Source organism: Stenella coeruleoalba (genome assembly GCF_951394435.1).
Source record: "Stenella coeruleoalba genome assembly, chromosome: 9".
In the NCBI taxonomy this organism is placed as follows: Eukaryota; Metazoa; Chordata; class Mammalia; order Artiodactyla; family Delphinidae; genus Stenella; species Stenella coeruleoalba.
The window spans coordinates 103,967,334-103,993,672 of NC_137155.1; the positions used below are offsets into that span (position 1 = coordinate 103,967,334).

Below are 26,339 nucleotides of genomic sequence, written 5' to 3' on the forward strand. Positions count from 1 at the left end.
CTCCTTGTTGTCCCACTGTGATGCAAAGCCTGCATTTGATGTGATGTGATGTGATAAGGGGGTAAAAGAGGCAAGAAGATAAAGCTGTGCTTAGTGTTTATGAACAACATGTATGCACAAAGTATTCATAAAGAAATAAGGAGGAAATACACTCGGCACTTGCAACCCTTGTTTCTGTAACAGGGCCTGTGGTCGTAGCTGCTGTTTGTAACTACCTCCTTCTTCCACCTGGTCCATATTCCCTTTGCCCACCAGGCACCTTGGCTGGCTGTGTGGTTCTGTATCCCTGGGGGAGTGAAAGTAAAAAAGTACTTGGTAGAATATTTGGTTATGTTGACATGTCTTATTAAAACTTATAGTAAATGCAGTATTTGCCCCTTTTAACCTCAAAAATAATAATATAACACAGACTCAACGTAAGAAATTGGAAAACATAAATGAGATTAAAAGGAGGGAGGGGGAATCAACCTTTGTCTTACCACCAATTGAAAGTCCACATTTTTCAGATACTATAGTTGGGATGTGTGTGTGTGTGTGTATATATATATATATATGTATGTTCTCTTCTGCCTTTTTCTAAAGCGTAAGCTTGATGACCATTCAAATACTTGCATTTAACATGCTCTCCATTCATTTACTCTTTTGGAAAATTAGGTAAGTTTCAGTTTTCACTATAAATGCTTTGGACTCCTTTAGTATAGTAAGTTATTTCCATGTTTGATGAGTTGATTTCCCTGAAGTAGAATTGAATTGCTGGATTGAAGGGTCTTTAAAAATGGTATTTAGCTTGGGGGCTGAAGATCGTGAAAGCTCGTGGTCCACACTCCCCAAACCAGCAGCAGCCAGTGATGGGGGGCCTTAGGAAGGGTTTGCCTGGCCTCACGGTGGCGCCTGTTAACAGCGCGTCACTACAATCACGACATTCTTTGTAACGTGTTGTTTGGTGTCACCATGACTGTTACAAATGAGACTTTCCATTTTTAGGGTTAACTGTAGTATCTGAAATTACACGTTAAAATACGGTGACTACTTGAATTGTAGAAAGTCATATTTAGGCTGTATAATAGAAAAATATACAAGATAAAAAATTTTAGAAATAAAAATACAAAAGTACAAGAAAATGTAATTGAAAAGCTAGCTGGCCTTCTTACAACATACTACTCAACCATCTTTTGAAGTAGCTTCTGAAGAAGGTGATTTTATAATTATGAAAGGCTTAATTTAGCTTCATGTGAACAAATTAAAACTGTTGTGCAGTGGTGGCATCACATGGACACTGGTTTAAGCTGGTCTCAAAAGCCTTGTGAACAACCTTTAAAGATTCAGTTGCTGTAAGAACCTTAAATTGTAACATAACTGATTGTTATGGCAGTAATAAAAGGAACATTGCAGAAGGACGCAAACAACGCGATTCAGTGTAAACTAAAACTTGAGAGCATGTGCAGAACAGCACATCGTTTAGGAACTCATGTATGGATAGTGAACATCTAAAGCTGGTCCTGCAGGTTCTTCTTAACGGCTACTGCTTGAAAGAGAAAACTACTGCACTGTGAGTTTAAACTGTACTTGTTATATTACGCTTGTGTGTCTTAACGTGGGTGGTTGTAACATAAGAACGTTAATTATCTGCCATCTTGTAGCTCGGATCCATAGAGAATGTGTCACTGCAGGTGTGTAGGCCACGATAATAAGGTAAAAGGTGACTTAGTAAATAGAACGCTTGTATTTTATTTGAACAGGATGAAGTCTCTGAAGAAATTTACAGAATGTCTCCAGCTCTAGATAAAGTTTATGGTCCATTTTTCTACTTACACTTCTAAATATGGTAATAATGGGACTGTAAGCCCTGTTCACAAGGTAGCTGGTAAATGAATTTCTTAAAGTTGTGTTTGAAAACAGTGGCGTTTACTGTGGAACGTGGGAATTGAGCGCAAGACCAGCAGGCCCTGGAGCTTTCTTGTTCACAACAGAGGCCCTTGCCCAGTGCTGCGTGGGGCTCGGGCCCCCTTTGGGGCGGTGGACCTGGTCTCTGTGCACATGTTCACTCCTTCTCCCTCTAGCATTCCTTCTTTCTCGTCTCTCAACAGGCCACCAGTGACCAGGTTTTCTAAATGTTTGCTTCTTCAGGCCTGTTTTCGTGTACTTTGCATAGCTCTCTTATTTAAGAGAGGCCTTGTAGGTTTTTATTATTTTTTTTGCTTTTTAAAAATTTTTTATTTATTTTTGGGTCTTGGTTGCTGAGCACAGGCTTTCTGCAGCTGCGGCGAGCGGGGGCTGCTCTTGTTGCAGAGCACGGGCTCTAGGCGCGTGCGGCCATGTCGTTTTGCCACCCCTTTCCTCGCCCCCATTCTGAGTATTGCTTAAGCTGCCTTGGCCTTGCCTGGCCCTTGGTCATTCCTCAGGGTCTGTGAGCAACAGCGCACGTAACCTCTCGCACATCCTTTCAGGTCACTGCCAGTTACCCTGGGGGTGTGGCACGCTGCTCAGGTCACATTTGTCTGTAAACACGAGTGCGCCGTGAATCTCAATTTCTACTTGGTTTTGTGCTCACTGTGTGTTTATTTTTCTGTTTACTTTTATTTCTTTCATTTCACTACTCAAATGCATTAACTTCCTGCTTTGGTCACTCTTGCCTTGTCTTAAAAATATGCCGTGCTGATTCTGTAGTTTGTGTGTCATGGGTTGCTTTTCTCTTTCCCCAATGTGCATTTCTAGCTTACTCATCCATCAGGAGTCCTTGTTTTCATTTCTTAAAGAATTCCTGTTTCCTCGAAAAAAAAAGTATAGCGCTGATTAATTTCATAGAACCTCAGTGAATTTTTTTAAAAGCTTGTATAATTCATGTTTTCAGTAGGTGCTCACTGATTGATAATAACAACCAAAAAAAGCCCCTAAAGTGTCCAGGCTAATCTTATTTTTATTTTCAGCAGCACTTTGGTATCTCCAGTAGTAATATGATGCCTATTCACGTTAGTAATTTTCTATTAAAGTATAATGTAGTGTGTGCCAGTTAACATTTATTCAGATTTGACTTCAGCTTATCCTTCCTAAATTTTTGTTGAGATGTCAGGCTTACAGAAAAGTCAAAGGGATTCCTTAGCGCTTGGCTCAGAGTCACCGGCTGTTCAATTTTGCCTCACTCTGCTACAGCGTTCTCTTGCGTTATACGTAAATATGGTAGAAAAATCCATTTTTGTTTTTATTCCTGAATGACTTTGGAGAAGGCAACCCAGACTCCATGCAGTACGACTGCTTAGGTGTGAAATCCTAACCTTTTAAATGGCATCAGCTGGGACAGTGTCTACCAGAACTTTCAGTAAAAAGCTATGTTAAAACAGCTCTCTGTCCAAGTCTGTAGTGCAGATTGATGGCCTTGAGTTTTATATTTATAGTGTTGTGTTTTTTGGTTTGTTTGTTGTAAATCCCTGATGTGTTCTAGCTTTAGTTGCATTAAACAAGTAAGTAAAACTGCTGGTTAGATGGACTTCTGGCTGCTCTGTAGATACGCTACATTGTTGTAATTTCTTGGTAAGTTTTTTGTTCCTAATGGAACAGTGTATCATAAGGCATTAACCCTTATTGAAGCTCTCCTGTGAAAAAGCAAAATTGAATCAAGATTTCACAAAGCACTTTTGTTTGTTTTTAGAAGACCCGTTTGAGGACTTCTTTGGGAATCGAAGGGGCCCCCGCGGAAGCCGGAACCGAGGCACGGGGTCGTTTTTCTCCACTTTCGGTGGATTTCCCTCTTTTGGAGGGGGATTTTCTTCTTTTGATACAGGTACTAAACGTGTGATCAGACATCAGTGCCGTGCTCTTCTAGTTCGGGCACTTTGCAGTAGGTGTATAATGCCTTTTGGTAGAACAGCTTAGCAGATTTGCCAGTATTTTTTATGTGTACAAGGCTGTGCTTAGTAACCTACATTTTTTTCCTAATCTTCCCAAGAATGTTATACTTGAAAACCTACTTCTGATCTTAACTGTTAAAGGTGGCCAGCATTTAATGAAATTTCTGGTTAAAAGGAGTAAGGTGTTTTGAGATAAATAACTGAAATAACCCGCTTAGACAATCTCACTAAATCCTTTTTTATCTAACCTCAACAGTTAAAAAAAATGCCAGTATCTTAGGCGAGTCCAGGTTGATGGGGTCAGGAGGTGGGGCTTTAATGCGGTCTCTGTGTGACCAGAGCCAAGCTGAGTCCCCAGGTGAGGCGTGGTCACTTGCGTTCACGCTGCCGCACAGAGCTCAGCTGCTGATGCACAGGCCGCCCGCCAGCTGCAGTCATGTGCACACGGCCTGATGCAACCCTGTGTTTCACCTGAAGAATTGTAATCTTAGCTTTTCTTTGAAGCTCACCCAGTTCCTCTTAACAGAGGAGCTGCTGTGTTTCTGGTGCTCATTTTTGTGTAAACGCTCTGCGGTGAGAACTGGCTGTGCTCCTCGTACAGGCCACCCCACACAATGCGCCTGCGAGGGCTCTTCTCAAATGCCGCTGGACTTGACGACACAGGGCACGTGTCGGTGCACTTCTATCCAGCAGATCCTTTCGTTAGATGCCGTGTAGTGTGCTCAAGTGTGAGGGAGAGTAAAATAGAGCTGGTTAAAAATATCACAACAGTACTTCATTTAAGAAATGTGTGTGGGACGCAGTCCTTACCTTTAAGGAGCCTCAGGAAGAGTTGTTAGGGAGTGTGCAACGTGTGCTGTGATGTGGGCCTTTTGGAGTGGGACAGGTAGGTAAGTTCTTTGAACAAGCAAGCAGTCTCGACATCGAAGTTGGCTTGCTTTGGTGTGGCTGTGGAAGTCAGTGTCCGTAGTCGATCACCATGTAATTGAGAATTAGTCCGTGAACTGCAGACCCGTGCTTTTCCAGATAATTCTTGGTGGTATTCAGCTTTTTAATAATTCAGATTTTTATTCCCTGTGGTCACAATTACAAGGGGCAAGTCAGAAGCAAGTTGGCTTTGCCCATCTGTGGCAGGAACTTCGCCCCATTCCTGTGAGATGCATGGCTCCAAGTTGCTCCCCTTCAGTAGGGTGAAGTGCAGGGAAGCCCAGCAGAGCCCTTTGGAAAGTGGGGGGTTCCTCCTGCCCTGTAGCTCTGATGGAAGTGTGTGCATTAAATCAACAGTGGACATACCAGTCTCTAATCTTTCTTTCCTGTTTTCCTACAGGATTCACTTCCTTTGGTTCACTAGGTCATGGGGGCCTCACTTCATTCTCTTCCACGGCATTTGGTGGCAGTGGGATGGGCAACTACAAATCTATATCAACTTCTACTAAAGTGGTTAATGGCAGAAAAATCACTACAAAGAGGTACAGTGATCTTCCCTAGTTCATATTTCTAATAAGTAGGTATGGTGTTTCATTGGTGCCACATTTTCTTTGCACACCCTCCAGTGTGTGACATACGGGTTGTATGTTAAGTCTGTCTGGTACCATGAGAATCTTAATCTCCGATTTAGAGCTTTTCCTTCTGAATTTTTGCTCAGTGTTATATATTAGACATCACCCTTACTTAGAGCCATGTTCACGGGTAATAGTGTGTTGGATGGTAAAATGGAACCATTCATAGTGAAACCGGGACCGTTCTGACTGCTAGTGCCTGTGCCCGTGTTCAGTGTCAGATTTTAAGAAACGTCTGTCCTCAGCAGGTTGGCTTCAGCCACAAAATCAGTAACTGCACGTATATCTGTGGCAAGTCCTGTAAAAATACGCATTTATATTCACATACGTGTTTACATATTTGATAACAAGATTGTAAAATGCCTCTCATTCCCCCCCCCCCCCCAGGATTGTCGAGAATGGTCAAGAGAGAGTGGAAGTCGAAGAAGACGGCCAGCTGAAGTCCTTGACGATAAATGGTAAGGAGCAGCTGCTGCGCTTGGATAACAAGTAGCTCGCCGCACGTGCGCAGCAGAGCGTCCCCTCTGGCGCGCGCCACGGGAGGATTGGCAGGAACATTTTTTTGAAGATTTCACATGAACTCGACTCTCAGTGTAACTGTCCTTAATCTAAAGTATTTATACACAGCTCGTCGGAGCCCTACTTGTCATAGACTTTTGAGTTTATTGTTGGGACCACATGATAGGACCATTGTTTTTTGTCTTTAAAATTGTTGTAAATCTCTGTATGCACTTTGCTTTTTTATTAAACGTAATCCAAGGTGGCCGTGACTCTTCCGTACACTAACACCAGCACGGACCTGCTTTTCCATTGTGTTTGAAACATGAGCCAAGTAGTGTCAGCTGCTGTGAAGTTAACGTCGCCAGGGCGCATCTTCCACAGAGTAATTTCAAGTTTTTTCAGTATTTAGTAGTGAAAGATATTAATGAATTAATGGTAATACATTTCTGGTTTAATATAAATTGAGGATGTTTTCTAGTTGTGCATGAATGCTGGCAACTTAGTAAGTTTTGACAATTGTTTAAATATGTAACGTGTTAAGCTTAGGTTTAAAAAGTTAAGCTGGTGAACTGGGTCTTTGTCATTTGCTTAAAAAAAAAAAAGAAAATAAATGCAAATGTGTTTGGTGCATTCTTTCCCGAGTGGGGCGAGGCCTCCTGCGCGTGTGTGTGTGACTTGTGCCTGGGCTGCCAGGGTCCTTTCATTCCTGCTGTGTCCGGTCACTAAGGCCGATGCTGGACTTCAGTTACGTGTGTTCTTTGGTGTATTTGGAGTGCGTATGAAAGTTTTCCTGTCAGTGTTGAATAATGATTAGCAATTTATTGAACATTTCTTTGGTGAGGGAGGAAACGGCTGTCCAGTTTTCCATTCTTCAGAATATGTTGCAGTTTTCTAGGTTATGTTCGATGCCAGCTCGTTTAGAGATAATATGCGTAGTAAAGTCATGGAACAATACAGGTGTGGGCGCAGGTAGAGGTATTTCTTTTGGTTTTCAATCAGTATAATCTGTCACGATAACCATTGATAACTGGAATTCCAGCCAGAGGAATATTAAATAAGAGTTTGATTGTATTTATACTACCCCACTCGAGTTTGTTTTGGGACTAAGCAGTGTGAGACTGCTAGAAGAAGGTGTTAAAAAAGACATTGCGAACTTGAATGTAAGTATTGGAAGACAGCTGGACCCAGGAAGCCAAGGAAAGGGGCTTCCGTGTGCCCCGCGTCTCAGCTCACGGAGCCTGTGAGAAGGCGTAGGCACACCACACGCTGGGAAACCACACTGTAGAATCTCCTTTCACAAACTAAAACCCTAGTACCAGAAAGTCTGCTTTCGTTGTTGCTGTCAGGATAGGTGGTTTCTCTGTTACTAAGTGAGAAGCTCACAGGAACGGCTGCCAGTTCCCTGACTTGGAGATTATATTTCTCATTGGTGGGTGGAACGAACCATTCGGTAGAACAGGCTCGATGGCCCCCTCAGGACACCAGGTAAATGAAGAGAAGTCTCGTCCAGCCCACAGTTGTTGGCGTCCAGGAAGCGTTTTATTGGAACCTTGGCTTTACACGTCTGAGTGTGCTGGGATGGTCGGGTTTAGCGCAGCCCCGGCTGTGAGCAAGTCCCTCCACTTGAGGGCGCAGGTGGAAGATGAACCTCTTCTGGGGACATGTTTTGAGGGGAGCGTCACAGTCACACGTTCACCATTCCCACTTTGAAAATTGCCGTTATTCTGCACGTCTGGTGATAGGAATGTTAATTAAATAGGAAGGAGAACTTGTTGTCGGGTCTTGTTTGCCGAGTATTTGGAAGCAGGCAGGTTCGTTCCCGCAGCCTTGGGTCCAGTGTGCTGTGAAACAGCTGTGAACGGTTAGGTGAGTGTTGCTGCAGCACTGATAGTGACACCACGTGAGGAGCGGCTTGGGACAGAGCATTTAATTCACATTACAGGTCTGGTCACTTGTTAGTCCCTGTGCTTTCCGATTAAGAAACCAAAAGTCTTCCTGTAGCCCTGAATGCCTTTGCAGCGGAGCCCACCGTCTGGGAGAGCCTGCCGCGGGGCTGTCACATCATGTGTGCGCTCGTCTCCTCCATGCTCGGGGGGTTATCGTAACAGTCGCTCAGGATGGAGGTCTTCTGCTCAGCTCCCCGGAGCACAGTCTTGAGGGGGCAGCAGTGTGCTGTGCTTTTCTCACTTATGCTTTGTTTTCTCGTTCGCTGCGGTTTGCACCTCCGTTGCTTTGATGTAGTTCATTGATGGCCAGTTGCCTCATTCCTGCCTTTTCGGTTCAGGTTCCAAAGGCTCCAGGTTTGCTTTTAGCAGCCCAGGTACTGCTTCTTTGTGATACAGATGATACCACTGGTCACACCTGCCCCGGTAGCTCATCTTTCTTCCTCTTGAGGGTCCACAAAGGGCACATTGTAGAAGTTTGCAGAGGTAGCTTTAGACTTCCCTGAAGTTACTCTTGTAACCTGTGTATCTGGCCTGCTGGAGTCTTCAGTACAGATGTGGGGAAGCTCCAGGGACATTATTTGTGGGCAGCATCTTTCCAGTCAGTTTTCACTTTGTTTATTGTCTACTACAGCCGCACCGTTCCTGCTTGATTACCCACTAGCTGTCCTCAGCCTCTTCAGGGACTGCTCTGGTTTCTCCTTTCAGCACTACATAATCACATGAAAATATTTTTATTTTTAGAGAATCCAACAGTAATTTGTAATTCATTTAATTGTCTCTGCTATTGCTTCTCAGTGGTTAGCCATCAGCAAGTTTAGTAATGGGATAATTATTACTATTTCAGGAGGCTGTCAAGCCCAAAATTGTGGAGTGAATTTGAGCACTTGATATGGTGTGGTCAAGTGGAGGTTGCCCTGTACGACCCAGTGGCCTTTTTTTTTTTTTTAATGAGGTACGAGATTCTGCCTCCTTTTGAGTTATTTTCGAGGTGATTGGTACTTTCAGAGTGGGTGGTTTAATGCTGCAAGTCTAGAAACATTTGCTTAAATAATCAGATTCTTCCTCAGTCACCGTTTCTTGCGTCCTTAAAGTCAGTCTAAGGCTTCTGCCTTTAGAGCTGGTCACGGGTGACTTGTCTCAGCACCTCTGAATCTGCTGTTCCTTGGCAGTTCTGTTCTAATTAGATGGAGATTTGGTACTGAGTATGACTGGTGGTTAAAATGGGGTAAGACAACTTTTGTTCTTTCTTTTTTTTGGTGACTAAATTAGTTATTTCATCTTGCTACTTGAAAAGGTCAGAGGAGGGAAGGTTACAACAGCTGTTTCTCTGTCAATCAGAAATCTAGGAATCATGGTGATCATGGATTTCCAAAGACTAGCCCTGGCTGGGACTTTGGAGAGAGTCTTGTTTACTAGCAGTGGAATTGGGCGTCAGAAGACCCGGTGCTTACCCTTTGCTTAGGTGCATCTCTGCTCCTTGCTTCGTGCGCTCTGTAAGTTGTTCTTACCAAACTACATACAAAGGCATTAACTGAGGTTTTGGACCCGGGTGAGTTCTGCACTTTGTGGAGAGCCATGACTATTTCTCCTTTTCCCTCTGGCCCCAGCATTCAGGGAACAAAGACTCCTCTTCTGCAGTCCAACCTCCATAGGAATACAGACCCCACGAGGGCAGGCTTTGCCCATTTTCTTGCTGCTTCTCCCTAGCCCGTGGTGCTGGAAGCATTCCCTAAGTATCTGTTGTATAAATCATCCCATGGCACTCATTTCCACTGTGCCCCTGGAATGCTGCCTGTGAGCCTGGGAGCACCGTGTCTCCCAGTCCGAGAGTGCCGAGTAGCCACTAGGTCTGGTTTGGGAGGACTGGGGGGTGCATCTTGGTTCATGACACTTCTTTGTTCTTTGGACCACTGAATAGTCCATGGTGGTGGAGTTTCACAGTCTAGTAACTATAGCAGCTTATTACTTGTCCTTTTCCATCCCAGTAGGATTGATTTGCTTCTTCAAAGGAACACAGAGCACAGCAGCATCGTGCTGTTCTCCCCACCCCTTCCCTCGTCCTGTCCTGGTCCCCAGAGGCATTCAAGGCATCGGTAGGACAGCACGAGAACAGGACTTTCTTACCTGGAGCACGTCCCAGGGCTGTAGGACCCAGAGCTGGGCCTGCTGTAGCAGAGGCAGCGTTCATCCTTCCTCCCGTCGTCTCGTGGGGAAGACCACATTTCCTTAGCGTGTGATGCGGGGAGTTCCCTGCCCTTGCGGAGCTCCACTCAGCTGGACGGCAGCGCGAGCCCGCGGGCAGGGTGTGGGCGTGCCTGAGAGTACTGCAGGCGGTGAAGCCGGGAGGGGGCGGTGGCCTCTTTGAGGCCTTCCTGGAAGTAGTGGTCAGACTTCGGTCCTTCCGGGGGCCGTCCCTCCACCCCAGGTAGGTGCAGCGGGCAGGCACAGTGTGACCACGGTCTTAAGAGACTAATACTAGGCTTGTTCCCCTAATTCTTTTTCAATAATCGAGATTTATTGGTTTTGAGGATCAGTACACAGGACATTCCAGTTTGCACACAGTTCTTCATGTGTGTACCAAAAATCTAAAAAGTCATGTAGATATTTTTCTTCTTGAAACAGTAATTCCAGCGACTTTCCAGCTTAAGTTCTGGAGGTAGCATTTCCTTAAGAGGATGTCAGGTACCAGTATCTTCAAATGTGGACAAAGCTGTTACACCCCGAGTTCCACTGTTGCACAGTTTACTGTCATACACACTGTACCTACATACATACATATGTTAGCCGACTCACTAGGGAACCTGGTTGGACGGCCACCAGCACAGGTGTCTGAGGGCGCTGAGCTCTGACTGGGACGGCCAGCATCAGGCAGAAGCCAGCGGGGAATAGGAGTCATTTACGGTATTCAAGACGCGTGAACTGTATGAGTGGGTTTATATCCAGTTGCCGCGTGATGTGCCGTGTACTACAGCGTGTGAAGACCACCCCCAGCATCTTCGGAGTGGTAGCTGACGCCCGTTCAGAAACCACTCTTTTCTGGTTGTACCAAAACAATACCGCCAAATGATTTCCCCTCTTTGAGTCGTTTCTACTTGAAAATGGGATGATGTGGGATTTCTTCCTAATTAAAAATGTTTCTGGAGCTCCTAAAAAAATCTTGCATTTACCAAAGAGGTGATAAATACACCCCTGTGATTGCACAAGGGGGAAGATGGGGACCACCCACGGGGCGCGGCTGTGCCCCTCCCAGCGCGAGGCAGCCAGACGCCCGGGCTTCCTGGTGAGCCCCTTCATCCACTGGGCTTTACACCTCCCTCTCACTCTGGTTTGCATTTGCTTCCAGGGAAGAGTTACCCTTTCCTGCTGCCGTCTTTCCACTTTGGGGGAACATTTTCCCCTCTGCCGCCCCTCAGTCAGCGGCAGTGAGGAGGTGCCCGGAGCCTGCACCCAGCTGGGCTGCACTTGCTGCTGTCGGCCCCAAGCCGAGGCCGAGGGCTCTCACCTGACACACCGGCGTGCTGGAGGTGACGCCAGGCCTCTGGTAGCACGGGCTCCAGGACCGGGCAGGCGGGCAGGCGAGGCGGTCTCCGCGCGTGACGCCTGTGCTTCCCCGTGCCGCGGGCCGCCCGAGGGGACCGTGCGCAGTCGACCCGTGCTCGCGTGTTGGAGGAGCGTGGCGGAAGGGTCCTGTGGAGGCCCGGTGCTGGCTGCTGGCCGCCCTGCTGGGCAGGGTCTGGGTTCCAGCTGCTTCTGGAACGGCTGTGGTCCCGTGCGCCTGGCTGGGGCAGCCACCCAGCCCGAGGTCTGTGCCTGGGGCTGTTGGCGCCCGTCGCACCTCTGGCCTGAGAGTCTCGTGCAGCCTGGGGAGCGTCAGCGCTCCTTTGTTCCCGTGACTGTTGAGGTGTTGGCGTGCGTGCGTGTCCTTGGAGGAGGAGTTCTGTTGAATCGGGTGCCTAGAAGAAGTTGAATAGTCAGTCGGGTGGAGAAATGTGGGCATTTAAAGCTGGAAGCCATAAATTGCTTTCCACAGAGAGTATGTGCCTACCGACGCACTTGTCAATGCTGGCTGATAGCAGTTGTTAAACTTCAAATTTCTGGTTAAATTTCTGGTTACTGTATGAGGTGGAGCCTCTTGGGTGTTGGCGGCATCCCTGGTTCTCTGCAGTTGTTCCCTGATTTCACAGGCCCCTGTTACATCATTGTTTTATGAGTTCTTTGCTTGCTCTGTTAAAGTGATTTTCCTTTTCAGTTGTCATGTTTTCATTTGACATACTGTGTGCTTTTTTGGGGTGGCCTTTTGTTTAATGTCCTACATGTTCCACAACTAAAAAATTTTCATTTTTAAATTGTTTTAAATTTTTTTGTGGTACTTGGGCCTCTCACTGTTGTGGCCTCTCCCGTTGCGGAGCACAGGCTCCGGACGCGCAGGCTCAGCGGCCATGGCTCACGGGCCCAGCTGCTCCGCGGCATGTGGGATCTTCCCGGACCGGGGCACGAACCCGTGTCCCCTGCATCGGCAGGCGGACTCTCAACCACTGCGCCACCAGGGAAGCCCAAAAATTTTCATATTTTTTTATGTACTTTCACTTGTATGTCTGTTTGCTTCTTTAATTTACTTGGAACGTTTGTATGTGTTAAAAACACCCAACTTTCTCCCAGATTTCTTGCCAGTGTTAATACCTACTATATCTCATTCAACACACAACTGTTCAGGACTTGTGTTCTCTTGTCCTTTGGGTCTTCTTTTCGGCCCGGGTTGCACTTTGTCATGTGGTGTCCGCTGGTGGAGTGCTTTGATGAAACAACTGCGAGTTCATGGCACATGGCCGCTTAGTCTACGTAATACGGTTTTTTAGTAAGTCTTTAACGGATGTCAGTATCGAGAAGAAGCTAGAATCACTCGAGATTTTTATGTGGATTAAACTGTGTCTTTAGGAAAATAAGATTTTGTGAATACAAGACCCTACCAAAATTAGAATGTTTATTCTTTTTGATGATTTATTTCAGTTATTGTTTATTACGACAGCCTTCGGTCATTTTTTAATTTTTGGCTGCGTTGGGTCTCCGTTGCGGTGCACGGGCTCCTCATTGCGGCGGCTTCTCTCGCTGCCAAGTACGGGCCCTAGGCGCTGGGCTTCGGTAGTTGTGGCGCGCGGGCTTAGTTGCTCTGCGGCATGTGGGATCTTCCCAGACCAGGGCTCGAACCCGTGTCCCCTGCATCGGCAGGCGGATTCCTAACCACTGAGCTACCAGGGAAGCCCCTTCGGTCATCTTGATGGAAGTCGTGCTTCAGCCGCACGGTCCAGTCCCTGCAGCCTGAGGTGAGGACTGAGCAGGAAAGCCTGGTGGCTCGCGCCTCAGGGCGGGCCTGTGTCCCGCGGGTGCTCAGGGCATCAGAGCATTACTTTGTCCTTTACGGAGCGGGTGGTAGGAGTGCCCCCGACAGCACACAGCCCTCGCCCCTGCTTCCTCTCCGTAGGTCCTGATCCTTACCCTGCTGCTCTCGGGGCCTTTTTCAGCCAAGCGGGCACGTGGCCCCAGAGACGGTGGTCTCTGCCGGAGGAGTGTGGGCCTGGGGCTCTGCGAGCGCGGCCTGCTGGGTTCCTTCTCCCTCTGCTGCTTCCCCTTGTGCCGGGGGCTCGGCGGCTCCTGGGCAGAGTGACGTGCCGGGGTCGGGAGGCCGGGGGCAGAGGCTGGCTCTGCTTCTGCCTCCCTGGGTGGGTTTCCATGTCGTGATTGTTCTCGAAGCGTACAACCCCCGGGGGTGTGTGGTGGTGAGATCCGAGCTCCAGGCGCTGTTGGCCAGAGCTGTGACACCCCTACTTTCCGGGTGAGTGTGGGGCCCCATCCGCCCGAGCCCGGCCGGCCACGCCCTCCATCCCGGGGTGCTGTGATGCCTCAGGAACTCCCCATCCGAGGAGCAGGTTGCTGAACTGCCTGCCCCGCAGCTGTCTCCACAGACGTTAAACGAGTGAAGGGAGAGGCGGGCGCATGCGGGGCTGGCGGATGCCTCAGAGCAGGTCAAGGGGCTCCACCCTCTGTGACGTTACCATGAAGGACGCTCGCAGCCGTGGTGCTGGGGGGAGGCCAACCCCACCAGCCCCTGACGGGAGCTTTCGACCCTTGCTGTGGATTCTGTGCAGGACTTAAGTTCAGAGGGGCTCGGACAGGAGAGTTCCTGCTGTTGTCTCCTTGACCTTTACCCTCGGTCTGTGATCCTGCCGTGTCCGCACAGCCGCAGCCAGCACCACCGCCCACCTCCTGCCAGAGCCTGGGCCCCTCCTGACTGGGCCCCCCTTCGCGTGACCGCCTTCTCGGTCCGTCTGATGGTCTGTCTGACGCGTCGCCACCGTGTCGCCTGCCCGCAGTCTGGCAGCGAGAATTAAGTCGCTCCCTGCTTAGAATCGCCTGCGAGGTGCTGGCGACGTGGCTGTGCGCCCGCTCTTCCTGCGTCCTGTCCCATCCTTGACGCCTGCCCTGCCGCATCCGCGTCACATCGTGGTCTGTGCCGCCTCCCGAGGCCTCCCCGCGAGCCTCTGTGCCTGGCTTTCTTCCCCATCCTGGGAGCGCGCCTGCTCTTCCTCGTCTCTGCCCCTGCTTTTGTCTCCGCGTCCTCCGCCTTGTTGTGTCATGGTTTTCTGTTTGCGTGTGTCCAGCGCTGAGTCCCTGAGAGCGAGGCAGCGTCACGTGGGTCAGGCCCTTATCAGGCCCTAAATATTCGAATCCTCTCTTGGGCCAGTGATGCATTTTTGGATGTCTGAGTCATCTACATTGGTGTCAGTGGTATGCATGATGGGAAGGAGTATGGGATTAACCCCTGCCCCGACCCCTCAGAGAAAGGAAACAGCAGCCACAGCCGCGCCTGCTGGATTGTACGTATTTGGAAACAAGCGGCTCTGTTTTTATATGAGGAAGTTTGCTCTCATTTGCCTGTTATCAGCCAGATTCCTGCTGCGCGTTGGGGCTCCATTTGGGGGAAGAAGCGGAGCACGTGGGTTGGTGGTTGTGCCCGAGGGACGGCGGCTGGAACACCCCTGCATAGTTCCTCGGTGACTTCAGGGAGCTTTGCCACAGGGGCACGGGTGGGTTGCGCTTTGTTTTGAAATTTTATCTAACTTGGTGCTACAAGGCAGGATGTTTTCTGTTTCCCAAATGAAAAGGATGCTTGAATTGTATCCCACGTAAACTTTAGTTAAATTCATGTGCGTTAATAACTAATTTCTGCAGAGGAAAAAGTTAGCAGAAATTATGCCAAAACAGTAAATTCTGTTTGGGTTGTAAGAGTGGATGTGACTTACTTATTTTTCTTCAAGTCATGTGTTTCGCCTTTATGTAGTAAATTGCTGAAACAATTAGTGAATTTTCCGTAGAAGAGGACTCTTTCAGCAGTTAACAGAAACGTATGGAAATTTTGGAAGAGGCTGTAGGAAGAAGCCCAGAATGTGGTTGGCTTTCAGCAAGCGTGATGTTGGGAGTGGGGGGATGGGATGGGAGTGGCGGTCGTCTCTTCTTGGCGTCAGCTCTTGGAAGTTTAGGTTGTACCAAGAGGCCCCACGTGGATCTTTGACGGCGGGTGTGGGTGGCCTGCGTGGGGGCCTTCTCTTCTCATGAGGGGGGGCGCGTCCTCCTGTCCTTAGCAGGTGCTGGACGTCGCTGTCACCTCCTCTGACGGACTCAAAGCGTCTGCCGTGTGGCGGCATTTTGTGTCCCATGACCCTTGGTGGGCAGCGCCCTTCTTTTGGAGAAGGTTTTTGTTCAGAGAAGAGCCAACCCTGGGACGCCCACTCCACCATCCACATGGGGCCGGGGGGCGGTCTGGAGGCACGAGGGGTCCTGTGAGTGCTAAGACCACCCCTGCCCCTCCCTGAAAGTGGTTGCCGCCGATGCTGAGTTCAGCAGCTGAGCATCGCAGAGCCCGAGGCTCCTTCTTTAAAGTGGAGGAGCGCTGGCTGCAGGCGTTTTCTTGGGCGGGTGGTGGAGGCACCTGGGCTGTCGTCTGGGTGTCAGAGGGATCCTGTCTTTAGGGAAGAGTGTCTCGCTGAGGAGAGCCTCTGTGGGCCTCCCGGGCAGCGTCCACCATCTGGGAACCTTCCTCTCCGCTTCGGGAACCACAGGCTCAGGAGTTGTTTTGGCGACGGGGCTTGGGGCAGCGGTGTCTCCTCACGCAGCTGGACTCACAGCCCATCCTCTGAACCTGGAATGGAGCTGGGCCAGTGGCGTGAGTCCCTCCCTCCTGCCGTCTGAAATCAGGGCCCCACGTGCTTAGCCAGGGCGGCTGGGCCTCAGAGGACGGATCTCCGCATCCAGGACCCCCTTGCCCGAGGCCCGGCCTCCCTGCCACACCCTCGAGGCCCGAGGTGTCTCTGCTGCTTCAGCGGTTATGTCCCATAGCCAAGGGTGCCTTGCTGGGGGCTGGGGAGGAAGGGGGTCTGAGGGCAGAGCGTGGCACAGTCCGGCTCAGTCCTCCCCACGCCCACACCTGCAGGGGAGGGAGATCCCGGGCTCTGCTCTGCCTTCAGGGAGAGGCCTGGTTAGTCCCCTGTCACGGGTCACGTGGTCCAGCCCCCTGGGCCTCCCCGACTCAGGGGACGGACGAAGCCCTTGGAGCTGGGGCGGGTCTTGTGGGAGGACTCGGGGCGTGAGGGACGCTGTGAGAACGAGGAGCCCCAGGCGGCACGACGGGGAAGCCCTGGAACAGACTGGGACGCACTGGAGCCGTCAGAGCGGATGCGGGAGAGGCCGCCAGCAAGGCCTCTGTGGAGCCCTCACCCAGGCGTCGGCGTCTGCCTCTGGAGCTCCGGCGCTGCTTTTCCCGGGGCCTCTCACGTCCCCTTGAGACGCCTGCCGTCCGGGGGAGGGGCTCCCCCTCCACCCAGGTGCTGGGCCGGGCACTGGCGTCCCTGGCCCCGTCTGCCCTGAAGGCAGAGCCACCTCTGCCCTTGAACAGGCCCGGGGGCGTCTCCGGTGCCCGGCTTCGGGGTGCACACGACAGCCGCTGGGGGCCGTTTCCAGACCTCTGCCATCTGCGTCCTGGAGCAGCTAGGGCAGCTCCTGGGGCGAGCCGGGCTGCGGCGCGGGGAGACGCGGTAGAGGCCTGTGTCGGTTCTGAGACGTCAGCTGGGCCCGGGGACAACGGCGCTGGGTCGGGGCAGGACGGCCTCCTTCCCTGCCCTCCAGGGCTGCCCGCTCTCCTTCGCCCGCTGCACGTCTGCCGAGCCTCCTGTGCCCCTCGGCTTCTCGTCTCCTGCTCAGGAGCCGTGGGACACAGCGGGCCGCACGGGTCCGCTCACCCCCGCTGTGTGCAGTGAGGCCACGTCCCTGCAGGGCAGGCACCGTCGTGAACACGTGACGTGGCAGGAGGTGGCCGTGCTGATGGCCTTATTCAGAGCGGCAGCAGCAGCGGGCCGTCTTCTCGGACCAGGGGGTCCCGTGTCGCCCGCAGCTGGTTGCGCTTGTGGGTGTGGTGACCGCCCCTTCTGTCCGTCTGTCAGTGCCTGCTGGTATTCTGTGTGTAGTGCAGTGGGTTCAGAATGAGCGCTTGAGTGAACACGAGGGATTCCTTCCAGAAGGTGTGCAGCGGAGACGCTCAGATACGCTTCCAACAGCCACCTTCCTTCTCCCCAAACCCTTTTCCCGGCACTTGAGAAGTGGAGGAGCTTCATGGGGGCCTTGTGGGGTCTGTGGCTTGACCACCCTGCTCCAGACCCAGGGCCTCTGGGGCTCGTGATGTGGGAGGGCGGGCCTGGGCCACAGAGGCGACGGTGTAGGTGACGGCGTCCACCAGGGCCGGCTCGTGCGACAGTGAGGCAGGCACCCAGCTGTGTGTCCATCGCAGCTTCTGAAGGGCTCGCCTCGGAGCCTGAGCCCGAGAGTCCGGCTCTCAGCTGTGGGCCCTGCATCCATCCCTGGACAATCCCTGGTCCAGAGACGGTGCGGCTGGGCCCTCAGGGAGGGGGCTTCACAGAGGTGAGGCCGGAAGTGGGAGGGCGCCGGTATTTGCCCGGGGCGGCTGCCGGGGGAGGGGGTCCCCAGGACCCGAGAGTGTCCTCACCTTCACCCACAGCGGGTCCCAGTCTTCGGGGAGGTCACCAGACCCTGAAGGCCTGGAGTGTGTACTGTGCTGTGCACTGGGAGTTGTTCCGGAACGCCAGGAGGAACGTCTTAGTGACCGTTTCGTCCTCTGACCAGACGGCAGACACGGAGCGTGCCCAGCGGCCCTGAGAGCTGGGGTGGCGGGGGCCTGGGGACGGGCTGGTGTGTGCAGCCGGGGCCCCGGGGTGACAGCACGGCTGAGGGGGCACGCTGGGCGGATGCGGGTCCTACGGGAGCCAGCCGGCCTGTGCGCTGGCGCCGCTGAAGACCGTCAGGGAGCAGGGCAGGTGGCCGTGCCCTGCGCGGGACGCAGCCGGCGCTGTCCGTTCACCGGGCCTCCTGCGCCCGCCTGGCAGGTAAGTGTCGTCTGTGCCCACGGCCGTGCGGTCCTGCAGGTGGGGTTTCCCTGGGCGGAATGGGGCAGGGGGAGCACCACCTCTTCTGAGCGGCCGACAGGGACCCTGTGGGTTTGAACTGACCTGAGGTGAGTAACATAGCGGCGGGCCGGCCCCCGGGGTGCCCTTACCTCCTGGGATGCCCACCCCTACCACGTCTAGGCCCGTCGCAGTCACGCAGCCACTCAGAGTGAACACGCTGATGTGTGTGGTCCAGCACCTGGGATGCTCAGGCTACACCCGTGGGCAACGTGTCATCCTTAAGGTCTCATCAGAGCCACCGGGCGTGGTTGCCTGGTTGCGCCTGGAGCCGGGGAGGGGCCGGCTGCTCACCCTGGAGGCCTCCCCAGGTGGAGACACGCTGAGCCTGTGGCTGGGCTGCTGGGTGCCGAGCTCCCTGACCCTGACGCAGGGGCCGCGAGCCTGCAAGACCCTGCGGCCATGCTGGGGCTGCCCATGCTGCCCCACCTGCCGCGTCCAGTGCGGATTCTGAGATCAAGTCGCCGTGGTGGTGTTCTGTTAGCCGCGGCTCCGTGGGGCCCCCTCCCCTGGGAGGGCTTCGTGGATGGGGGAGTCATACCTGTGTCTGGACCCCGCAGAGCCCCCGGGGGGTGGAATGGCCCTGAGTGCCCCCAGCCCTGGCCCTGCCCTGGGACCCTCGCTCGCACACGTTCCTCCTTCAGACAGGCGTGTTCTGGGAGCGCTCTGCTCTCGAGTAAAGCCTGCGTCCAGTCGGTGCTTGATGACCCCCCTCGGCGGGCACAGGGGCGCCCCTGCTCGAGGGACGGGGAGCAGATGTGACGGCCGCGCCCGGGGCCTGCTTCCTCAGCTCAGCGGTCCGTTTGACTCTGAGAAGCCGCCGTGACGGTGGCCATAGGTCCCCAGGGGACTGCTAGGGGTGGCATCTGGTGTGACGGTGGTCAAGGCCACGTGCGCCGACCGACAGGTGCTCTCTCCGAGCGCTGGCCGCACAAGCGGCTCGCGCACGTCTCTTGGAGGGAGGGGATGTGCTGTTGGGAAAGACGACGAGCCCGGGGCACCCTGCCGAGGAGCAGTACTGGGAATGTCGGAGGCCCTGCAGGGCGAGGAGAGCCTTAAAATGCACGCCCGGGGTCACCATACTTCTTTGCGGTGTCAGAGGAGGTATCCTCTGCGGAGCGCGGGCGCTGTGAGCGCGGGGTGGGGGGGGCTGGCGTGGGTGACTGGGGGTGGGGTGAGCTGATGTGGTGAGAGGGAGTGCGGTGAGCGTGGGTGTGGTGAGCGAGGTGTGCTGAGCGGGGGTGCTGTGAGCTCGGGTGCGAGCGTGGGTGTGGTGAGCTCGGGTGCCGTGAGCGGGTGTGCGGTGAGCGCGGGTGCGGTGAGCGGGGTGTGCTGAGCGGGGGTGCAGTGAGCTCGGATGCGGTGAGCTCGGATGCGGTGAGCTCGGGTGCGGTGTGCGGGGGAGGGGTGAGCTCGGGTGCGGTGAGCGGGGTGCTGTGAGCTCCGGTGCGAGCGTGGGTGTGGTGAGCTCGGATGCGGTGAGTTCGGGTGCGGTGAGCGGGGTGTGCTGAGTGGGGGTGCTGTGAGCTCGGGTGCGGTGAGCCGGGTGTGGTGAGCTCGGATGCGGTGGGCGGGGGTGCGGTGAGCTCGGGTGCGGTGAGCGGGGTGCGGTGAGCTCGGGTGTGGTGAGCGGGGGTGCAGTGAGCTCGGGTGTGAGCGTGGGTGTGGTGAGCTCGGATGCGGTGAGCGGCTGTGCGGTGAGTTCGGGTGCGGTGAGCGGCGTGTGCTGAGTGGGGGTGCTGTGAGCTCCGGTGCGAGCGTGGGTGTGGTGAGCTCGGATGCCGTGAGCGGGTGTGTGGTGAGTTCGGGTGCGGTGAGCTCGGGTGCGGTGAGCGCGGGTGCAGTGAGCGGGGTGTGCTGAGCGGGGGTGCAGTGAGCTCGGGTGCGGTGAGCGGGGGTGCAGTGAGCTCGGGTGCGGTGAGCGGGGTGCTGTGAGCTCAGGTGCGGTGTGCGGGGGAGGGGTGAGCTCGGGTGTGGTGAGAGCGGGTCGGGGCCAGTACTTGAGCTCAGGTGTCTGGTGGAGAGGGAGGGGAGGCCCCACGCCTGTACCCAGAACTGAACTTGGTGCTCAGGGTCGTGTAAATGGTGCGGAAATGATTGTAATCGCGCACCCCCCATGAGAGAGCAGGTCTTCGTTACAGGGAGCATCTCTGCAGGCCTGTCGTCCTCCGCGTTGGCGGGGTTTGGGGGGCGGGGGGGCCCCGGCAGCGATGCAGGGAGGGTCTGCCTGGGGAAGAGCTCGAGTGGGCGAGCACCTCGGGTCACACTGGCTGTCACCTGCTTGGGGCTCAGCGGTGTGCGCCCTGGACGCCGTCGTTTGGGTGACGGGCCTACCCACCCTCCAGGGAGCAGGGTTGTTGAGGCACAGGAAGGCTACTGTCTGGTGTCACTGCTCCCATCAGACGGGTTGTGTCCTGCCTGCATTGTTACCAGGTTTCTGACAGCCTTTCCCTTAAGCCCTGCCAACCCGCCGTGTGACTACTGGTCAGAAACCCCCCAGAGAATGAAATTTGAAGTTATTCGGTAACTATTATCATTCGTTTTAAATTTTATTGCTAGTTTCCACCTAATGTGCAAAACTTCTGTTTTTGGAAAGACCGAGAGAAACACGATGTGGAGACCAATGAGCAATGTTCTTGGCTGTGTGTCTGGTGAAGGGGACCGTGCGTGCGGGTCCCCGGCCCAGAGCTCACAGCCGCCCTGTGGCACGAGCGGGCGGGAAGCAGGGTGGCCGCAGGGCTGTGCAGGTCCTGGCATCACAGCTGCCTGAGAGAGAGACCAATGGCTGGCCCGGAGCCCACTCCTCCGGGGTGACACCCTTGTGCCGATTCTGAGGGTGAAATTTGTCATGGGGGCCCCGTCCTCCTCCCTCCTGAAGGTCGAGTGTGCTTTCAGGATTCGCTGCCGACCCCCTGGGGGCCGGGTGGGGAGCTGCCGCTGTCGCTGGATTTCCACGCTCCTTTGGTTTCCTCTGTTCTCTCTGGGAAGATCCGGTTGAGGCACCAGGACCTCCCGCTGTGCGGCTCATGCCCGTCTCCGTCCTGTGCTTTCAGGTGTGGCCGACGAGGACGCCTTCGCAGAGGAGTGCCGGCGACGAGGCCAGCACGCGCTGCCCGGCCAGCCCGCCAGCACCAGTGCCCGCCCTCTGAAGTCCCAGCGGCCGGCCTCTGTGCCCAAACACGCGCCCCACCCCCCGGGTGAGGGCGAGGACCACCGGGCCGGCAGCAGCTGGGAGCCCCCGGCCGCGTTCCCCGCAGGTGTGCACGGGGTGTCCGCCGCGGAGCCTCCCCGCGGGGCTGCCTCCCGGCCTTCCCGGGGCCCCCGAGGACCGAGATGGCACCTGTGTTGCGTCCTGGCCTGACGGACGGGCAGGCGGGTGGGGGGAGGCCGCGTGGAGCCCACATTAAAGCGGGGTGCCGGTCTCCCACCACGGCATGCAGTGTGTTGTGGGCAGCAGCTGAGCCGCTTTGTGTAACTTCCAACTTCATACTGGGAGTCTGATCCCGCAGAGCGGCCCGCCCAGCCTCTCCTGGGGGCCCTGCGGCTGCAGCCATGCCTCCCTGCCTTGCTGTTGAGTTACAGGCAGAACCTGACACCCGCCCCCAGGGGTCCTGTGGTCAGGAGGATGGGTGCTGACCCACCCTTACCCCAGGGGAGGTTTCCCACCTCTGGATGCAGTGAGGCTTCGTGACCCCCTTTCTCCAGACCCTGCTCTGCCCTCTTCCAGCTTCTTGACCTGTAATTTCTTAGCCCAGATGGGTCTTTGAAGTGTGTTCCCTGTAGAAAGTTCTGGATTACTTCTGACGGCATGGCTGTGCATGCAGGCTGACCCCGGCTGAGTCTAAAGGCCGATGTAAATCTAGTTTGAATTACTCGTCAGTTTGAAGCGTTTGTGCCCGTCTTGGCTCTCAGCACTGGAAGTCGCCAGGTTGACCACCGCAGGTTACGTGGAGGAAGAGGTGGATCCTTCCTTGGTCCCTCGTTTCAGGGTGACGTCTCTGTGTACGTCGTGAGGTTAGTTCTGTGAACCTAGGACAAGAAAGCATCGTCTGCACAGGGAACTGGAAGGATGAGGTCTATCCCTTTCTTCTCCCAGAACTTTCTGTTGGGAGCTCTGTCCCTTCAGTCCCCTTCTAGCCCTTTTCATGTGGAGCAGGGTGTGTGTGTGTGTCTTGAGGAGGACAGGGGAGTTGTCCCATCCCCCCACTGGAAGGCGGGTGTCCTGGGTTCTGAGCCAGGGTGCAGAGCCCCGCGGGACTGCGCGGACCTGGCCACCGGCTGCCAGGGAGCAGTGCCACCCGAGGCAGATGGGCCATTTGGGAACGTTAGCCTCTTCCTGGGTAACTGAAAGAAAAATAGAGGTGACTGGGAGGGCCGTGTGGATTCAGAGAAACTTGTTCTGCCTCGAATGGGCGTGTGGCTGTTCTCCCCAGATTTATCTTCACCTCCTGGTCCTGGCCGCTTGTTGGCTGGACTTGGCGAGGGGCAGGGTTGTAGATGCAGTTTCCCTGAACAAATACGATTTGAACAGGGACTTCACGGGCTGTCCCTTTGGTTGGAAGGTCACCATAAACCTGGGTGTCTAAACTGGGCGCGAACATCCCAGTTCCCAGGAGTGAGGCGCGTGGGCTCAGGCCTGCCCGGAGGAGCCTTGCTGAGACACCTAGCTGGCTTCCTGAACGGGAAGTGGACCTGGGGTCACAGTGAGGCCCGTGCTGCCTCTCAGCGCCAGAGACCAGGGCTGTGGACGGAAGGAGAGTAGCCACTGCTGGGGAATCAGCAGAAAAGAATTCTTCTCTGTGAAGTCTTGTGCTCTGTCAGTTTTTACCATCAGGCCCCTCCCAGGTGTCGTCTCCAGGTGGGGAAACTGTTGACTTACGAACCCCGCACATGCTCACACGAGGGCGAGCAGTGGTCTTGTGCGTTTGCCGAGCGCTCCCTGCCCGTGTTGCACAGCGATGTCGGGCGGCCGGGGCTCGCGGCAGGGGCTGGGCGCTGCGGAGCGCACCTCTTTCTTGTGTGTGGTTTGTCTCCTTCTTTCACATCAAGCTACGAGGCCTTCCAAAGAGTGTCAGAGTGCATCACCAAAGAATTAAAGATACGCTTTTTACATGACTGGAGTGAGCTCGTTTGACTTCTTATCGAGAGACGATAGAGCTGCTCCGGAGGAAGACTCCAAAACTGGGACAGTGGAAAGGCTGCTGGGGTAACAGGGCAAAGCTAGGTGCCCGGTGGGTCAGGGCCTCCAGGGAGCAGAGTGATGGGCCCCCGTCCTGCCCCGCCACGCCTGCCCCTCCAGCGGGCGCTCTCCGCGTGGGCTGGAGGCTCCCGCGGCCACTGCCTGCCAGGCTTTCCCATTGCGGGCAGCTTTCTTAGCAGCGTGTGGTGAAGGGCTTGGTTCCCTACACAGTGTCCGGTGCCCCCAGTTGGTGCTTCCGCCATGTGAGCAATCGCCGGGCTAGGTGCCCCCGGGGCTGGCGGGGTGGGCAGTGGCCTGGCGGGTTCTGAGGATTTTAGGCTAAAAACGAGCTCTCGCTTGTGACGCGCTCAGGCCGCAGAACGTGGGCTTCGTTGCTCCTGGGAGCATCTCCCGTGTTGACAGTGCGGCCCGTGTGGTTCAGGGTCCGGGTGCGGCTGGGGGAGCCTTGGCCCGTCTGCGGGGGGAGTTCTGTGTTCAGCCCGACGGTGCCTTCTTGCCGGCATTCACTGTGTTGTTAACCTGCTGTGAGACGGGGTGACCGCCCCGGCTTTATTTCAGAGGACGCATCGCACGCCTCTCGGAGCCCGTAAATTAGACGGCGAGATGTGGATAAAGGATTAGTGTTTTTCATTTATGGATTCCACACACGCTGGAGGTCTATCGAGAATGTGCAACTGTGAAAAAGGAAAAATTATTCAAAGTGATTGATCCTTTAACTTCCCAGCTCTGCCCGGTGTGTGCCCGTGGGCCCCTTCTGGCTTAGGAGGTTCATGAGTGGAGACGGGGCCGGGGCCTGAGTATGAGGCAGGAGAGGGTCCCGGCGCCCCCGTGGCCCCCTCGGTCGGTCGTCGTGGTCGAGTGTGAAAGGGACAGCTGAGAGGAGCGACTTCTGGCCGGAGCAGCCTGGTCACAGGGACGGGGCTGCCGTGTGCTCGCGGTGGGTTAGCAGGTGTCTCTTTTCCTTCCTTTTGGCTTATTGTGCAGGTAGCTGAGTCAGGCAGGAGGACGCTGGGCGTGAGGACCTCCAGGGCCCCTGCCACGACCCCCGTGTCAGGGCCACTTCCGTACAGCACGTGACCCGGATGGCTGTGCTGCTGGGAGAGCAGGCAGGACACAGGCCGCAGAGCCCTGGGGGCCGCGCCAGCCTCCACCGTCTGCGAGCGGATTCCCAGAGCGTTTGAGTCGGTGATGAGGCCGGGAGGCCCCGGCAGCCTCGTTCTGTTGGAGGCATATGTGTGTCCTCAGCTTCCCCCCCGCCCCACAGCGGGCATCGTGATCAGGTCCCGGTCGGCTGTCGGTGCCCACCTAACTGACCCCGGGCCCGGGCCACCCAGGGGTGGTGCTGTGTGGACACATGCGTGTTGTGAACAGACTGGGTCTGGGTTCCGTCTGGAGAGAGACCGTGTTCTAAAATGGCACCTGCCTCAATTTAAAATCTCGAGGATGCTTTCATGTGCTCTTCTCAGCAGGCTTAGGGGCCCACGTGCATGAGGTCGCAGGCCTGCCGTGACCCTGGCCTGGTTCTAGGCTGACGGTTCAGAACGATCCTTTGTTACCAAATTCAGCATCCCGCTCCGCCCACATCTGTGTGGACTAACGCAGCGCAAGGTCCTGAGCTGTGTTTGCAGAAATAACCTGGAGCTCTTCTGGCTCTTTGGACAAAATCTCAGGAGGGTGAGCAGGTCACACCCGCCTCTTTCTCCCCTGGCTTTGGGCAAGCACACAGCACGGGAAAAGGTTGGTGTGGGGCATTGGTTGAGCCCCGGACCCTGTAACAGCTGGGCTTCTCCCTGCAGAGGGGGCCCCGGGGAGGCCCATCCCCCGAGGCGGAGCCTGCCCTGCCTTGTCTCCAGGTGACCTGGGGCTGGGTCGTGGGGACAGATGACGGGCGGGCCCGCGGGGCTGGGATGCTGGTTGGATCGTGTTAGAGCTTTACATCCGCCAAATTTGAAGTCCGTCCATGTTTTTGTTGAGCCTTAGATACGGAGCAGGTAGGAGTGAGGACACATAACTTTATCGCGAGGTTGGTTGGTTTTAACCGGGGGGATATCTAGAGACACGTTTGCCACTTGGTGGGGCCGCAGCTGCTCCTCTGCAGTGTTTCACACGCCTGTTTCCTTAGGATTCAAAGAAGGTGGCAAGAGGAAGAAGCAGAAGCAGAGAGAGGAGTTGAAGAAGAAGAAGTCGACCAAGGGCCGCCCGTAGACGGGCCGCAGTGGAGCAGCGGGCGGCCAGCCGAGGGGCTGCACACACGCGCTAGGTGCCGTACCTGCTTCTCCGCCACCCCGAGACCACACCTGCTCGGCGCTGGGGACGCTGGGGGCGCACCGGTCAGGGCCCGGGGGGCGGGAGCATGGAGCCGCCGCACCGTCCCTGCTCCTCCAGCTCTGCGGCCGAGGCCACCCCTGCTTGCCTGGTGCGCACCTGCGGGGATGCTTGCAGCTTTGGCCGCGTGGCGCTCCCGACGGCGCGTGCATGCTCGCGACACGGCCTTCGCTCCTCCGCTGAGCGTATGAACCTAGACTCAAGCACAGGGCGACGTAGAGGTGACTCCTGACCCCGGGTGACCTTCTCTGCAGTTTCGGGGGAGCCAGACCTTCACTGTGCCCTGGCCGCTCGAGGTGTGGAGCCCCCTCACGGTTATGGTTTGACTTCTAATCTTCTCGAATAGCCCGTCTTCCCTTGGATCCATAGTCGTGTTGGCAGGGACACAGGAGTCTACAAAGTTCTGTTCAGTAGTAGCACCTCTGGCTTTTAGGTTA

The 26,339-nt window shown here is 54.8% G+C and overlaps 1 protein-coding gene across 3 annotated transcripts in view; it reads left to right on the forward strand.

Annotated features, from left to right (window-relative positions):
• DNAJB6 (DnaJ heat shock protein family (Hsp40) member B6) overlaps positions 1–25,931 on the forward strand; it is a 53,812-nt gene extending 27,881 nt beyond the window's left edge. Inside the window, exons 6-10 of one of the 3 annotated variants that reach the window (XM_079931335.1) lie at positions 3,647–3,778; positions 5,173–5,314; positions 5,792–5,862; positions 21,431–21,634; positions 25,700–25,931. In XM_079931335.1, coding sequence (XP_079787461.1) covers positions 3,647–3,778; positions 5,173–5,314; positions 5,792–5,862; positions 21,431–21,634; positions 25,700–25,782 — 632 coding nt within the window. In that variant the 3' untranslated portion in view covers positions 25,783–25,931. Of the gene's footprint in view, positions 1–3,646; positions 3,779–5,172; positions 5,315–5,791; positions 5,863–21,430; positions 23,540–25,699 lie in introns of those variants that run through there. The other 2 variants (XM_079931336.1, XM_079931334.1) reach the window with 2 other exon arrangements.
• Positions 25,932–26,339: the final 408 nt, after the last annotated feature.